The sequence below is a fragment of the Colobus angolensis genome, unplaced genomic scaffold, assembly GCF_000951035.1.
Source record: "Colobus angolensis palliatus isolate OR3802 unplaced genomic scaffold, Cang.pa_1.0 Scaffold98, whole genome shotgun sequence".
Lineage (NCBI taxonomy): Eukaryota > Metazoa > Chordata > Mammalia > Primates > Cercopithecidae > Colobus > Colobus angolensis.
Genome location: NW_012123820.1, coordinates 1197814 through 1213662, shown reverse-complemented (window position 1 = coordinate 1213662; position 15849 = coordinate 1197814). Strand labels below are relative to the sequence as shown.

The window sequence follows — 15849 nt, the reverse complement described above, 5'->3', positions numbered from 1 at the left end:
TTGTAGATAAGAAACAGGCACAGATAGATTAGGCAATTTGCCCGCAATCACCCAGCCGTTTCCTGGTAGTACTGGGATTTGAACTAGTACTGTGTACCACTGCACTGTACTGCTGCCTTCCCATTTTGCATTTATTTTGAGGATTTTCTTTCCATGAAGGGTGAACCTGTATCTAAGCACATGATACTGAGTAGTTAAAACTTATTAGGAGAGCAGAATGTTGACCTAATGTGTTTACTTACTCTGCACATACCTAGTGACGGGGTGCCTGCGGATTGCTGGGCACCGAGCTAGCTACATGCCTGAAATGTGGGTGTGACGTGCATGTTGCCCTGGCTTTGTAGCACCCACATTTAAGTCATTGCAGCGAGGGAGACATGTATGTATGTGCATCCTGTGCTTTGTCACATCTTCGAGATAGTCATGGATCCAAATCTAACTTTTCTGTTAGTGCCTCCTGTTGATGGCCTGAGCATTCCACCAAATAGAAACAGAAAGCATCTCTATTTTCCACCTGCTTAGATGTGTGTTTTTTAGAATCCAATATGGTAAAGCCCCTAAAGCATTCATAATAACTCAGACCCATGACTTTTATTTTATAGATTTCTAGTTCTCTTTAGCTTTTCCTGATTACCATTTATGGTCTGTACTTGGCTACATCTGTACTCTCAGTGGTTTTTCCAGCTCTGCATGTGAGGCTTTGTGGTCCAAGACAAAACCTGGACCTTTACCAGGCTAAACTTTCAGTAAAGACAGCAGGTTATGCCCTCATTTGCTCACTCTGAGGAGAAAGCGTTTCTTTATACCAGAGCTGTATCTTGAATGATATCTCAGGATGCCATTGGTCCTACTGAGGAAGAAGCCCAAGAAGACTCTTAAACTCCCAGAGCCCAGCCAGGACTTGGTAAGCCCTGGACCATGTTTCAAAGATAAAGGCCTCTCACAGGGAAATGTTCCTGAATACCTTCATCTTTAGCTTAGATTTAACTTAGGAACTTTCATGCAGAATCTCTATGCTTAGCAAACAACTCTGAGATTGCTAGAATCAGACACCAAGCCTTAACTGATAGTATTGCATTTAACACGCTTTGTTTGTGTTCTGAAAACTACACCAACTCAGTTTGCCACTCTACTGACAATTAAATTCCTGGCTGATTTTCAGGATTCTTCTTTCTCACTCTTTGATATCATTTTAAGTTCTGTCCACCTACAGCTCCAGTTCCTGCAGGATTAAGGTCCAACTGTATGTAAAGAACTGGCTAACATTTTGAAATTCTTTGAGATAGGTCTGTCTGTTCTTTCTTTGCCTTTATAACTGTGTCTTCACACAAACAATACTTGCTTCACACAAAACTGCAAGACCATAAACATGACCATGTAAGCTGAAACTCTGCAAAACAATCTTCACGATGAATGGGAAAAACTATTATTGTATTGTTCCATGACCTTAAAATTTTTTTTGTTAAAACCTTAAAAACTGTTATTATCAATGACAATGACATTGAGAAATGAAAAATAGTAAAGCCAGTATTTAGTATGTGGTAAATTAAATCATTAGAAACATTGAGAATGAAAGTGTGTTATCAAGAGTAGTTTGAACAACACTTGTGTGTTCTTCTTGTATAACTTTGGATACAGAGCAAGCATCTTCTCTATGGCTTGGTGAATTGTCATACCCCTTTCTAAGTTTGGTCAGTTTCTACCGTTTTATCCTTTGCACTCTCAATGTCATGAAAGAATTCCTTTAATGTTTTTGAATGTTTAAAGTTTATTTTATTGCCAGTGACTTCCTCTGGGACATCTTTATTCTTTTTGTTACATCCTCCTCACTTTCCTCTTTTATATCAGTAAGTCCACCTTCGCTGAGTTCTTCTGGCTTCGTCTCTAGAGTTTCTTGCATTGCAGTAATGTCAACATTCCCACAATCAGCTATTTCTTCTCTTATTCTGTTTATGGTCTATTCAAATTTCACTTCCAGCATTTGTCAGTTTTTATTTCTTTACTCTTTCATGGTTCTTGCCTAGTTTCCTCTTTTGATTTCTCCATTATAAAATGTCACATGGGTTTATCACTGGGAAACAAGGAGGTAACAAAACTCCATACTTTGCTGTCTGTGCATGACCTAAATATCAGATGTTCAGCGACTAGTCACCAACAGTCTTCAAAAGAAGTGACATGATTGACCACTGATCATGATGGGGCATCTGCTGTTTACATAGTTATTTTTGAACTGAAGAAATAGCAGTGAAGTTGTACTTCATGCAGTTACTCAGTTAATATATTGCGGTAATTGAAATTTGGACTATTTGTGAGGAATTTATTTGATTAAACCATGGTAACTGGAATTCCTATCAGAATAGTGCAAAGTGAGGACTGCTGTAATTGATTCCAAATTTAAAATAGTGTATTCTAGGCATCTTTAATTTTTTTTCAACTTTCCCCTCCCTACTCAAAATTATTCCACAGAGATTTTGGTTATGGCTCAGATGTCTTTGAGTAGATGTTCCTGTAGAAATCATTGTTAGAAAATTCAAGGAAAAAAGTTCTCATTATACTACCTTGAGATCCTATTAAGTCCTTGAGTTTTGACTTGAGGACAGCTTAATAATGAAAGTAATTTGGCCGTGAAAGCATATTTAAAATAAGTAATGGAACAGGAAATCTCTTCATAGATTAGAAAAATTATTCTGAAAAAGTGAAGACATATCCTAACTTGGACTAGGAAATTTCCATCCAAGAAAGTAAAATATACAATAAATATTATCACAAAGAATCATTCTGTGACCTGGTTGATGGCCCCTGATAATAAGACTTTGTTGTTATGTTTACTGTGAATTCTTTTTATTTTATTTTTTTGAGATGGAGTCTCTCTCTGTCGCCCAGGCTGGAGTGCAGTGGCGTGGTCTTGGCTCACTGCAACCTCCGCCTCCCGGGTTCAAGCATTTCTTCTGTCTCAGCCTCCCGAGTAGCTACAGGTTACTGGTGTGCACCACCACACCTGGCTAATTTTTGTATTTTTAGTAGAGACTGGGTTTCACCATATTGACCAGGCTGGTCTCGAACTCCTGACCTCATGATCTGTCTGCCTTGGCCTCCCAAAGTGCTGGGATTACAGTCGTGAGCCACGTGCCTGGCCCCTTACTGTGAATTCTGTTCAATAATCTTGAACTCCCAGTGCTTTCCCTTGGTCCTGTCCATATAATGAGCACGTTCTATTATTAATGTGATTATGTGCTGATTTTATTGTAGGAGGAATTGAACAAATCTATAGCTCAGCATTTTACTCTTTTGTAGAAATCCCTTGACCTTTTCCAAATCCAGACATCACAACTTTCTCCATACACTCCAAAATTGTGAAATCTACAAGGCAGGGAAAGTTGATAATGAAAAAAAGGAAGTTTGGTCTGTTGGACATCCTCTTCTTTCATCTTTTATGTTCAAAGTACTTGATGCACAAAGCCTGGGCTTTTTTATCTCTATCCTATAGACTGATGTCTAGTCAGTATTCATTGTGACAAAATTGTTTCATCAGAGCAAGTTGGATAGTCTATGGAGTTTATTATAAAATTATTTAACTTGCCTTCTGTCAAGTAACCAGTTTATAATGGTATTAATGTTCATTTTTTTTCCAGTACCAGTTTCAGAAGCTTTCATTTGTGTGTGCTTGTGTGTGTTAAATAAGTGTATTAGATATTTGAAAAATAGCAATTTAAATTTAAATAATTTAAAAAATGAAATTGTAATTTTATGTGTAAAGGTGTCAGATGTGCTTTATTCTGCACTGAAAACAATATTCATTTACAGCTCAACAGATACAAAAAAGATTCTAAAATTACTTTCCTAGAGTTATCAGAAAACAGCACTATAATAATGAAATCAAACCCATCTTTCTTTATGATTTATTCTTAGTCTGATACACATCAGCCTGGTAAGCCTTCCTGTCTCTCTCCTTACTTACCAGTCACTCCAAATGTCATGTCTTTGGGCAGGCATTAAATTCTTAGGTTTTGGGTTTTGTTGGATGGACTGCTGTCTGTGTGAGCCTATATGGGTGTGTCAGATCCAGTCTTTGGGGTGTCATGGAAACTTAACATGATAGACTTGATTTTATCCCCAAGTTGACTTGGTAATTTCATTAGATTTCATCAGTCACAACCTGCATTTTATCTTATATGTGCTGTCTGTCAGTCACAAAATCAGAAAACCTTCTTGTCCATCCATAACATTAGCTGTTTTCTCAGGTGGCTAGAGGGACATGTCATTGCTTCATCTGCATGAATTTGAAAGATTAAATGCATAAAGGAATTTTCTTAGAATAGAGTAGGCCTTCACCATCTATTTAACTGGGAAAGAAGTTTTGGGAGTAACATACTCATCACTCACACTCTCCTGCCCTCAAACACACACACTCACCCATTAGAATGTAAGGGTCTTGAGGCAGGCCTTGTGTTTGCTTTTTATGTTCACCATCAGCATTGAGAATAGTGATTGTCATACAGATTGATAGTGCTCAATCAATTATTGTCAAATAAGTAATCTTCTACTTGTTCCTTGATGTAGACTAGCAAAAGAGGCTGGTACATTGTAGGTACACAGTAAATATTTGTAGAACAAATGAATGAACCAACCCAACAGATTTCTGAGAAGTAGCCTGCTTTTGGTTACTAATTATTTTGTAGAACATATAGAAGAAAATTTTAGAATGCCTAATTTGTTCACAAAAATGTTATATTGTCTCCCCTGATACTTGGTTTTCCTGTGTCAGGCTAAGCACTAAGGTTATAAATTTTTTGTTAAGCGTGTAACTACTGTTATTTCTCATGTACTTTATTTTGTGTATTGATTTCAGTAGTTGTAGCTGAGGGGAATCCTTAAGAGCACACAGATTTTGAAAATTACATAGATTGCCTTGCCAAGCAGTCTGAAAATCATACTAGGAAATTTGATAAGAGCCTCCTGTTAAGAACACATTAAGTTATTTTTGTCTTAATACTAGGTGGAGAATTACTTGAATTTATTTTTTTGTTGCATTTAATGTTTTGATACATGCAGTAAATAAGGATAAATCCACTTATTGAAGGATAAGAAAAGATCAATAAGATCCTTGAGGTTATTGGGTTCTATGGTATCTATTATATCAAATTCCTTGCCCTTTCGCTGCGCTGAGAAATTTGATGACTGGGCTAGCAACAAGATACCTACCCCACATTTGCCGTGGTACCTCCTGAAATGTGGGTATGCAAGCAAAGAAAATGAGCCAAAAGAAACTCTTTCTGAAGATTCACTGAAGAAAACCTGGAGATACTCTTTGATTGCCTGTGGTTACTTAGGTACACCCCACAGAGACCGGTGGAGTGTCCGTCCTGGGTCCAGAGTGTTTTGGATTTCGGATTTTTTCACACTTGGGATCCTCAATGTGTGTATTCATTGGAAATGGCTGCTTAATTTAAGGAAAAGGTTAAGGTGGCCTGGAAAACAAGTAGTAGTTGAACTAATCAACAGGCACCAAAGCTACTTCCAATATATAGTGTACTTATAGTCAAAGGGAGACAGACCATTTTATGATAGAACCCTGTCTATGGTAGTATTTTGTGGTGTTTTATTTTTGTTGCTATTGTTCGCACTGTTTTCTCCTATAACAGCTCTTCTAAGCCTAAAGAGGATAAATTTTATATGAGATTCAAACTCTTATTTTTATTAAGAAGGATGTAAGTTACTGGGAGCAGTGACTCATGCCTGTAATCCCAGCACTTCGGGAGGCCGAGGCGGGCGGATCATGAGGTCAGGAGCTGGAGATCAGCCTGGCCAACATGGTGAAACCCCGTCTGTACTAACAAAAAAATTCAAAAATTAGCAGGGTGTGGTGGCACGTGCCTGTAGTCCTAGCTACTCAGGAGGCTGAGGCAAGAGAGTCACTTGAACCTGGGAGGCAGAGATTGCAGTGAGCCGAGATTATGCCACTGCATTCCAGCCTGGGTAATGGAGCAAGAGACTCTATCTCAAAAAAAAAAAAGAGAAAATAGAAGAAGAATGTAAGTCAACCTTTTTCTATGAAAATATACTGTACTCTAAGGCAAATTCTTGTTGCTTGATCTTAGTAGCTCTTTTATGCATTGACTTAAACCTGGAAGAGTTTCTTATGAATGTTTGATTGATTGTGAGGTGCGTTTGAAACAGCTTCTATTTTATAACCCTTTGCAGAACCTTCAAGCTCTATTTAGATCACAATATATATGGGGTTAAAATGGAAAATGTGACATATGTCTAGAGTAAGTTCCTTTTTCTGTGTGTGCGCCTTTTGTGACTTACACACTCAGTTTCATTCTAGCCAGCATTTTAGCCTAGAAAATAGGGAAGCTGTAAAAACTGTGCCTTACAAGAAGGCAAGGCTATGACTGTTAGGCACGTAAATCCCAGGGCTGGGCGGAAGTAACAAATCAAATAAAAACTTAGGGAACTTGCTATAGGATGTTTTCTGATTAATATGGGTTCTCTACTGGTTATTTATTGCTTAGTACTTATCTCCCCATAAAGAGACTAAAATTGAGGTTATAAAGTATGGGTAGATAGAAATTCCAAAAATATTTAGGTACCTGTCATATACCTTAAACATAGATTTTTATCATGATCATTTAGGGGCTTATTTATTGCTTTTACTTTATTTAATGTTTGTCACTGCAGAAGAAAAAAAACCTAAATGCTAAATATAACATTTAAAATATTTTTCCCTTCATGACAGTCACCCATTGATTACTGGCATGGAGAATATCTCTATGTGAATAACACACAGAAGCATTTCAGTCACACACTGTTTCTTTCTGCTACTCAGTTTGCTTTTAGGTTACCATTAAACAACTTCCTTAGTGAAAAAATCAACTTCAATGTTAACCAAAATTTAAAAGATGCATATATAGTAAAAGAACTAATATTTGCAGATTGATCTATTCCATTCATCTTTCAGAGGAGGTATGAGATACATGACAGTAGAGCTAGCAGCAGAAACAATAACATGTATGATGAATCCTGTGAGTCTTTGCAGTTTGTTTCTATTAAAATATTTTAGTTGAACAATTTAAGCTTTTTTTCTTCATCAGGATTTCACAAGGGTGTAATTTGCCCAGTTTTATTCTGTCATTTTTTTCAAAACAAAATAACTAGATTTCCAGATGGTTTGCTAATTTTATATAAGGTAGAACAAAATTCTCTTTTTCTCAATATTGTTAATTAACCTGTTATTTCCCATTAGTATTATGTACCTCAGTGCTGTGTTTTCAGTCTGGAGTGGTTTTGCTCTTCAGGGGACATTGACAATGTCTGAAAACAGTTTGATTGACATAACTGGCATCTAGTTACTAGCATCTAGTATGTACAGGCCAAGGATGCTCCTAAACATTCTGTATTATGCAGAACAGTGTCCCCCCTCCCCCAGAAAACTTATCTAGCTCAAGATATTAGTAATACATCAACCGAGAAAGACTGATGTATAGAACTTCATTTGTTAGTGTAGGAAAATAAAGTGTCATCTATAAATTCACCATCCATATTTATACTGCCGTGACAGTATCCATTTGCTTGTGAAAGAGATGTGAGGTGACTTGATGATATGAAGGAGTTGTTCCTCAGAAGTTATTACGTTATAGTACTTTTGTCACTTTGTCTCTGTATAAGTTATTAAAATGGCTTCACTTGTGATTGAGTTCATGTAATTCTTTTTTTTTCTTTTTTAAGCACTTAAATATAGATCCGGTGGTATGGATGAGAAAACGATTGCTTTACTTGTTGCTGGACTAATGATCACTGTCATTGTCATTGTTGGAGCCATTCTTTTCGTCCCAGGTAAGATGTGCAGTTCCTAGGCAGGAACACAGGCGGTAGATGAATGCATTCTGAGGTGAGGAGGGCTGCATTAGTTTCCTAGGGCTGTTGGAACAGATGACTGCAAACTGGGTGGCTTAAACAATAGCAGTTCCGTCTCCACGCTGGAGGCCATAAGTCTGAAATCAGGATGTCATCAGGGCGATACTCCCTCTCAAGGCTCTAGGGGAGAATCCATTTCTTGCCTCTTCTGGCTTCTGGATTTTGCTAAAGAATGAGAGTGTTTATCATTCCTTAGTTGCGACAGCATAACTCCACCCTCTGCCTCTCTGGTCAAATTGCCTTCTCCTTCCTCTGTGTCTTTGCCTCTGTGTTTTTGTTAAATCTCCCTCAGCCTCTCTCTTACGAGCACATTTGTCACTGGAGTTAGAGCCCACTCATATAATCCAGGGTAAGCTCCTCCTTTCAGATCCTTAACTTCATCATACCTTTTGCCATATAATGCAGTATTCACTCCTTTGCTTTATTAGGTAATATTCACAGGTTTTGGGGATTAGGAGGTAGAAATAACTTTAGGGCCATCATTCAACTCACTACAGAGGCAAACTCCATTGGCCAAGACATGAAAGTGGAATGAAGGTGGAAATTGGCAGTTGCGTTTGGAGGATGGGAATGTGAGTGGGAAATGAGGATATGTAGCACATATAAAGAAAAGCAAAGGAAGGCTGGGACCCAACCTGATAACTATAGCACACCATCGTTTCTGGAGAAGAATGCAGTACAGATGTAATGCTTAGGAACCTGGGCTTGGCAGCTCTGTTGGTATCTGAAGTTAGTGAAGACAACGGGAGGAAGGAGGTGGATTCAGAAGACAACTTGAGAGAACAGTTGAGTTGACTTTGGGACACACTGAACACAGCACATGAAGGGAACGGTGAATGATGAATACACAGTTTCTCATCTGGAATTCTGTAAGCTAGTTAAGAAGGAGGCAGAGCCAATTCAAGGTTTCAGCATGTTGAAACTTCAATGTTGAGATTTAGATGTCTTAAGTTTGGTCTTAATGAAGAAATCGTCACTAATTTTGTGTGAGGTTTTCAGGGAAACATATATTTTTAAAATTTTCACAGTTGTTAAACATAGAATTTAGATCAGTACATTTAAAAAGCATGCAGGAAAATATTTTAAATGTTTTTATTTATTGACAGGTGAATATTCATTAAAGAATGCTACTGGCCTTGGTTTAATTGTGACTTCTACAGGGATATTAATATTACTTCACTACTATGTGTTTAGTACAGGTGAGTATTTGTTGTTATAGTATGACTTTGCCTACCTTTTTCATTTACAAAACAGTAGTTTTGGTGAAAATACTCATAGTTTTTTTACAACTCAATAAGAGTTGGTTTATTAAAAGATTTTTCATGCTATTCTTAGTGACGTTTTCCCATTCATATTAACTTTAAGTTTATTCTAGGTTAGCTATTTTGTAAAAAGTGATTTTCGTGTGTATTTGATGCCAGTCAGCATAATTTTAAATTATGCCATATCATTTCTTAATGATTATTTTCATATTCTAATTTCAGTTTTTTGAAGTTATAAGTGGATGCTAAACAGTCTTTCTCTTCTTTTGCTAAGCTTCTGCTTCTGTATTAAGAAGACTGGTTCTATAAAATGGAATTATGAATCTCAAATAGTAGAAACTTGTTTTAATTATTAGCAAACTTTAATACTGTAGTTTTAAAAGATGGTATGGATATCCAAACTATAATCAGTATCATTTATACTGCATTTTGAAAGTAGATCACTACCATATTTAGTTATTACGATTAAAGAGTCACATTTAACACTTGGTCTTAGAGCCTATCTCTGGCTTGTTGTACATTGGAAAGGTATTAGTTTGTTATAAAATGACAGATCTAGAGATAGAGGGCATGATGTTTACAGTCACGTATTTGCATAATGGTTCTCTCAGCAAGAGCAATTCTGTGTACATGTGGAGAAGCCATTCATATTGTAAAATGCGTGAGTGTGGTAAAAGCAGCATTGTTCTAAGATTCAGGGTAAAAACTTCCAGTCCAGCTTAGCTGACTATGAAAATTAAAGGCTGCTGAATGTGTGAATTTGGAGCTGACTACTTGTGTGGAATGGGTAGATCACTGAGCTAACATCTACCATCAGACAATGAACTCCAGAGTCAGTCTTTGGTCTTAGGAGATCCCTGATTATACCAAATGCAAGTGGAGGTGATTGCTTTTTAAATACTCTTGACATGCTTCTGTTACATCCTTTTGCTTCCTCCAGCGATTGGATTAACCTCCTTCGTCATTGCCATATTGGTTATTCAGGTGATAGCCTACATCCTCGCTGTGGTTGGACTGAGTCTCTGTATTGCGGGTAAGAGTCATCTTTCTGCAGACCTAATTTGGGTTACTCCTGGACAGAGCTCTTCTTCCTTTTTCTTCTTTTTCTTTCTCTCGTTTTAAAAATATATAGACTTGATTTTTTTTTTTATTGCAGTTTTTGGTTCATGGAAAAGTTGAGTGGAAAGTACATTCAAATACATATTTTTGTGTGGACATAAGTTTTCAATTCAATTTGAGCAAATACCAAGGAGTGCAATTACTGGACTGTATGTTAAGAGTATGTTGTAATAAACTGCCAAACTCTCTGTATCAAAATGGCTGTACCATTTTGTATTATCACCACCAGTAAATAAGGGTTTTTGTTTATTCATATACTTGACAGCATTTAGCATTCTGAGCTTTTCTTTTTAAACTTCCAATTTACCCCAGTGGTAATAGTGCTTTCCTCCTTGCTACAAAGATATTTGCTGTATCTATGACTTGGTGGCTGATTGTTCTAGCTTGCAAACTGATATGCCTGTATTTGTGGAAGAAGTTTTAAAATAACTGGGCTCAAACTGGTTGGAGCCCTAGACTTAAAACACTAGTTCCCATTTCTTGATATGATAAGGTATGTGTTATGCAAAGGCGGGCTTTGTTCTTATAATAATTTTGAGTCATTTTACTGGTTAAGTTAATAAACATATGGATACTTTTTGTTTTTTGATCATTAGAATAACTCTTAAAACTTGGGATTATTACTGTTTTTTAATAAGTTGTTTCATCTGCTTTTCTAATACAGAATTTTATTTGTTTCTACAGCGTGTATACCAATGCATGGCCCTCTTCTGATTTCAGGTTTGAGTATCTTAGCTCTAGCACAATTACTTGGACTAGTTTATATGAAATTTGTGGGTAAGTCAATCTTATTTTCATTAACCTATGCCAGTAATTTCAGATATATCACTTAGAAAATGCTTTTTAGTTTGTTCTTCCAGCTTAGGACCCAAAATCAGAAAATACAATTGGAATGATTTGAGGGTAATTGAAGAGGGTGGAAGACATCTAGGATTAATGAAAAGTTTGGTTTTCAAACTAGTTTAAAGAAAATGGCTTTATCTATTAGAATGTGTATCTTTTTATACTACGTAAAAGGGGAGCGATCTTTGAGGATCCATGTTAAGTAATAGACCAGGAGTTTTAATTGTTGCAGTGTTTCTGTGATAGAGCTCTCCTGCAGAGACCTGTTTGTTTATCACTTGCTGTTTTTCTTGCAGACGTAGACACCCCTAGACAGGAATTAAGATTCACAATCTATCAGTTTTGTTCATTTAAAGGACAGTGACCTCTAATGCATGACTTTAAAACAGTTATAGTCAAAACCAAATTATGAAAACATTGAGTTTCAAAATTTAGACTTACTCCTTTTAAAATCAATTATTAATAAGTATGGAATTTACTTCATTGTTTCTTTTATATTTAATCTGCCAATTTTCAAGTAATGTTTCTGCATAAATTCTTATTTTTATGGAGATATGTGCACACAGAGAGATATTTTTAATTGTGCCTGAAACTAATGTTATCTTACCTAAGCTCAAGATGTTCCCAATAATGTAATTTATATTAATTTCCCTTTTTAAAAAAATTATATTTTTTATGAAATAAAACATACTCTTAGCCACCTATTAAAATAATCCAAAGTTATAAATTAATGGAATAAAAAAATAGTGTTTCTGCTTTGCTGTAGGTAAACTTTGCTGTATGTGTTTCTAAAAACTAATACAAAACTTGAATTGTTACAGTCAAATAATTTCCCATATGACTCACATAATAGTTTCGAAAAAATTTTACCTGTATTTCTGAACTTTTGGTTCTTGGTAATTGGTAATTGAATTCAATTCTGTCATATATTCTGTGTCTTTCTTTAATTAATCCTTATTAGATAATTAAAATACTTAACCAAAATCTACCTATCTTTAGCATATGAGTTCATAAGTCTTAGTTGTTGCTCAATGAAATTTTCTAATTTTATACCACATAATGCCATAAAATACAATGGAGACATCTAAAGCAGAATGGAATCTATGTGGTAGCTACAGTGAACATCTTGAATGTTGGTGCATATTCTATTTTTGCTACATCTTCCAATCACCATGTGTCTGGTTCTGGAAGATGACGCTCCTGGTTTTGTTGCTCCCCACGAATGCCTGAGAATAGTGTGTGATTTGCAGTATCCATACAACTCTGGTGAATTAGTATTAGATACCTTTGGCTGATGGGCAGCACGCTCTTATTTTTTCCTCACTATCTGGGTTGTCCTCCCTTTTACTCCCATGCCACCCCATGCCTTCCGTATCTAGCATAGAATGATCTTCAGTACAGTTGCTAGCAGGTCTGGCGACAATGCCTCAAGTGGAACTAAGCATTGTCTATCTGCCACCTCCTTAACCTCACTCTCCTGCCTTCTCCATCACTTACATTCCTCCAAGCCTGTGAAACCACTCTACTGTACCTGTCACTGTTCTGACATTAAAATTAAAATGACTGAAATCCTGACAAGTACCCCAAATTATTTTTTCTTTGTCATAGGTTAGCATATAAGTATACTTTATGCTAAAATGTATGCTATATGTTTAAAATTTAGTGCAGTCTTATTGATAGTGTCCTAATTTTATTGATAGTATCCTAAGTTAACTTTTTAAATCAACTTGTCTGATGCCAGAGTTCAGAGGAACACCTACGGTCAGTTGAAAGGCAAGAAGAGACAAGGTACAGGAAAGTTGCTCTTTAGAGAATGTGGTAGACTAGGAGGAACATTAATATGGTTTGCTTATATAATCTGACTGTGTAAATCTGAATCTATGTTACATTAAGGTTGCAAATTTGAGCGTTTGTATTAGGAAGTTAAAATTTTAAGTGTCTCCAAAACAATTTTTACTCATTGCACGTGTTCTATTTTAGAAAATGCTAATGATTGTGTTTTGATTTAAATGCAATAAAATCCTCAGATAGTTAAAAATCCAAGCTTTCTCTTCAAGAAGAAGTTAATGTCACTATGAGATTTTTTAACTTTTATAATTTTTATTATTTCCAACTTTAAATTTGTAGCCTTGTTATTTTAAAGAGTAGGCCTTTCACTTTCTACAACTTTCTGTGAAAGTGACTTTCACTTTCTATTTTTTAACTTTTTTAACTGTTGGGTTTTTTTCTTTTATTGGAAGCATTTTAATTTTATAAGATGAGACAAAGGACTGGGCACAATAACTTAATGTGAAAGCATAGAAAAGATTACAAGCAACTAACCAAACTCACTAAAGTTGGGCTTGTTGTTTGTAGAGAATGTTTTTATAATTATAAGGGTCAATACTTTCTCATTTTTAAAGCTATTACCAGTTAGTTCAATATAAGGGCATATAGTATTTTGATACAGATCAGTCTAGTAGCAGTAAGAACCATATTTACCACAACATCCCAGACATTTTAGAATGATGCAGATGCAGAATGTATATGTAGAATTTATATCTATGTATAGGTATAAATTCAGATATTTTCTTGTTCCATCTGAGAGGTAAATTTGGTATCAATAGAAAAAATGTTTTTGAAAAATTTAAACCCTGGAAATATATTTATGGCATGGAGTCAGATGTTTCAGGGAGAGAAGAACAAATCAAGAAGCACTGCAAGTAAGCTCGTATGGAATGCTTAAGGCTTGTGGTTAAAAAAATATATGTATATGGCTGTCAATGTCTTAGGCTCATGGTAGCAGCAGCTTAATCATAATAATTCTTTTGTCACATGGGTTATATCCATATTGGAGAGAATTAACTCAGGTGAAATTGACTTCTACACTATTTGGTTTTATAATATTTAGAGGGATCACAACTGACTGATGTCCCTTTGAAGTACCGTTCTTCATAAATCTCTTTTTTCAGAATGGGCCAGCCAAATGTGACATCCCTTGGATGTGAGATTTAGAACTAGAAACTATTCTTTACACATTATTAGGGAAGAAAAGGAGTTACTTGGCAGTTAGCAATATTCTATTTTGTTTTGTTTTGTTTTTAGAGACAGGGTCTCATTATGTTGACCAGGCTGGCCTTAAGCTCCTGGGCTCAATCTATGCTCCCACCTCAGCCTCCCAAGTAGTTGGGACTACAGGCATGTGCCACCACACCTGGCAATGTTTATTCTGATAAGTAAATTTATGAGCTCAAAAATGTAACTCTAAAACCGTATCTCTGACCTTTCATATTATCATCAGAAATTTAGGTAGCTGTTTAGTTCTCTTTTTCTTTGTAGAGCATAGATATAAGTCATGGTTTCATTGAAGTTCAGTTGTATATACATGTAACTATCTTGATGTTCCCAAATAAAGCTCTGTATTTCTGCTTGGTTTATTGGGGAAGCTGCTAAATGTAGTGCATCCCAACCCATTTTACCTCGTTCTGCTTTAAAAAGAGGTTGGCTTCTTGTTTGGATGCAAGGACCAGATCACTCCCCCAGATTCCTCCACAGTAAGGGAGGTCTATTTAAAGCCACCCATGGCACTAACGGAGACTGGACTCCTATGAGCTCAGATACATAACTGGGCCTCACAGGGGTGGGACAGTATGTAGTCTAGGAATTGGAAAGATCCATTCCATCTCAAAGAGCTGAAGCATCGTGTTGTCCTCTCAGCCGCGAGAGTAAGGTGATGCTCCTGTCATTTATAGTTCCTGAGTTCCTCTGTCTTTGATTCTTTGCCTATTAGCCAGCTAGCTCACCCTCTCCTTTATGCCCCCGTTTTTCATCCTATTCATGCCTTCTCACAGACAGCTTTTCTTACCTACAGCTTTGAGCTCGTCCTTGCCTCCTTTCTGTTTCTTTTTCACTTTCCCTTCCCATCACCAACTTTCTGGTCTTTTTTCTGTTTCTCCTTAGAGTCCAGTGGTGGGGAGAAACTTGTCAGTCCAGTCCTTTGCCATTTTTCCTGTTGGAGAAAGACTCACCAGCTTTTGGCTGGCTCACAGATTGGCTTTCCTTGGGTCAGGACCTGCCCTTTTCCCTGCCAGCTTCAGAAGCTTAACAGAGTACAAGTGTGCAGTGGTGGTAAATAAATAGTAAGGAACACAGAGCAGTCCTGGAGGTGTGCCTCGATCTGCTGATGAGAAAATCCAATGCTGTCATCCAGCCCAGGTCTCAGTGGAATGGATCTCTCTGTTCAGTAGGATCCCCCTCCTGCTGAGTGGTTCATGGCATGTTTCTGTTCGACGCTTTTCCATCTGTAGGATTCTAATTCTGTATTTATTTGGTTTTTTGGGTTCTTTTATTTTTTGAGACAGAGTCTCACTCTGTCACCCAGGCTGGAGTGCAGTGGCACGACCCCAGCTCACTGCAGCCTCTGCCTGCCAGGCCAAGGGAGATCCTCCCACCTCAGCCTCCCACGCAGCTGGGGCTATAGGCGTGCACCACCACGCCAGCTAATTTTTGTATTTTTGGTAGAGACGGGGTTTCATCATGTTGCCCAGGCTTGTCTTGAATGCCTGAGCTCAAGCAATCTATTTGCCTTGGCCTCCCAAAGTGCTGGGATTACAGGTGTGAGCCACCACGGCTGGCCTTCTCATTTGTTTTTTTTAATAAGAAAGCTATCTCTTCTTCCCTACTCAACTAGGGTATTCTTTTCCCTTTCGTCACTTTGCTCATGTCCTAT

At 36.9% G+C, this 15849-nt stretch overlaps 1 protein-coding gene across 1 annotated transcript in view; it reads left to right on the top strand.

Annotated features, from left to right (window-relative positions):
* Positions 1 to 15849, top strand: part of CD47 (CD47 molecule) — a 42327-nt gene that overhangs the window by 21335 nt on the left and 5143 nt on the right. Inside the window, exons 4-7 of the mRNA XM_011932738.1 lie at positions 7729 to 7836; positions 9024 to 9116; positions 10120 to 10212; positions 10983 to 11075. Of these exons, the coding sequence (XP_011788128.1) occupies positions 7729 to 7836; positions 9024 to 9116; positions 10120 to 10212; positions 10983 to 11075 (387 nt within the window). The remainder of the gene's footprint in view (positions 1 to 7728; positions 7837 to 9023; positions 9117 to 10119; positions 10213 to 10982; positions 11076 to 15849) is intronic.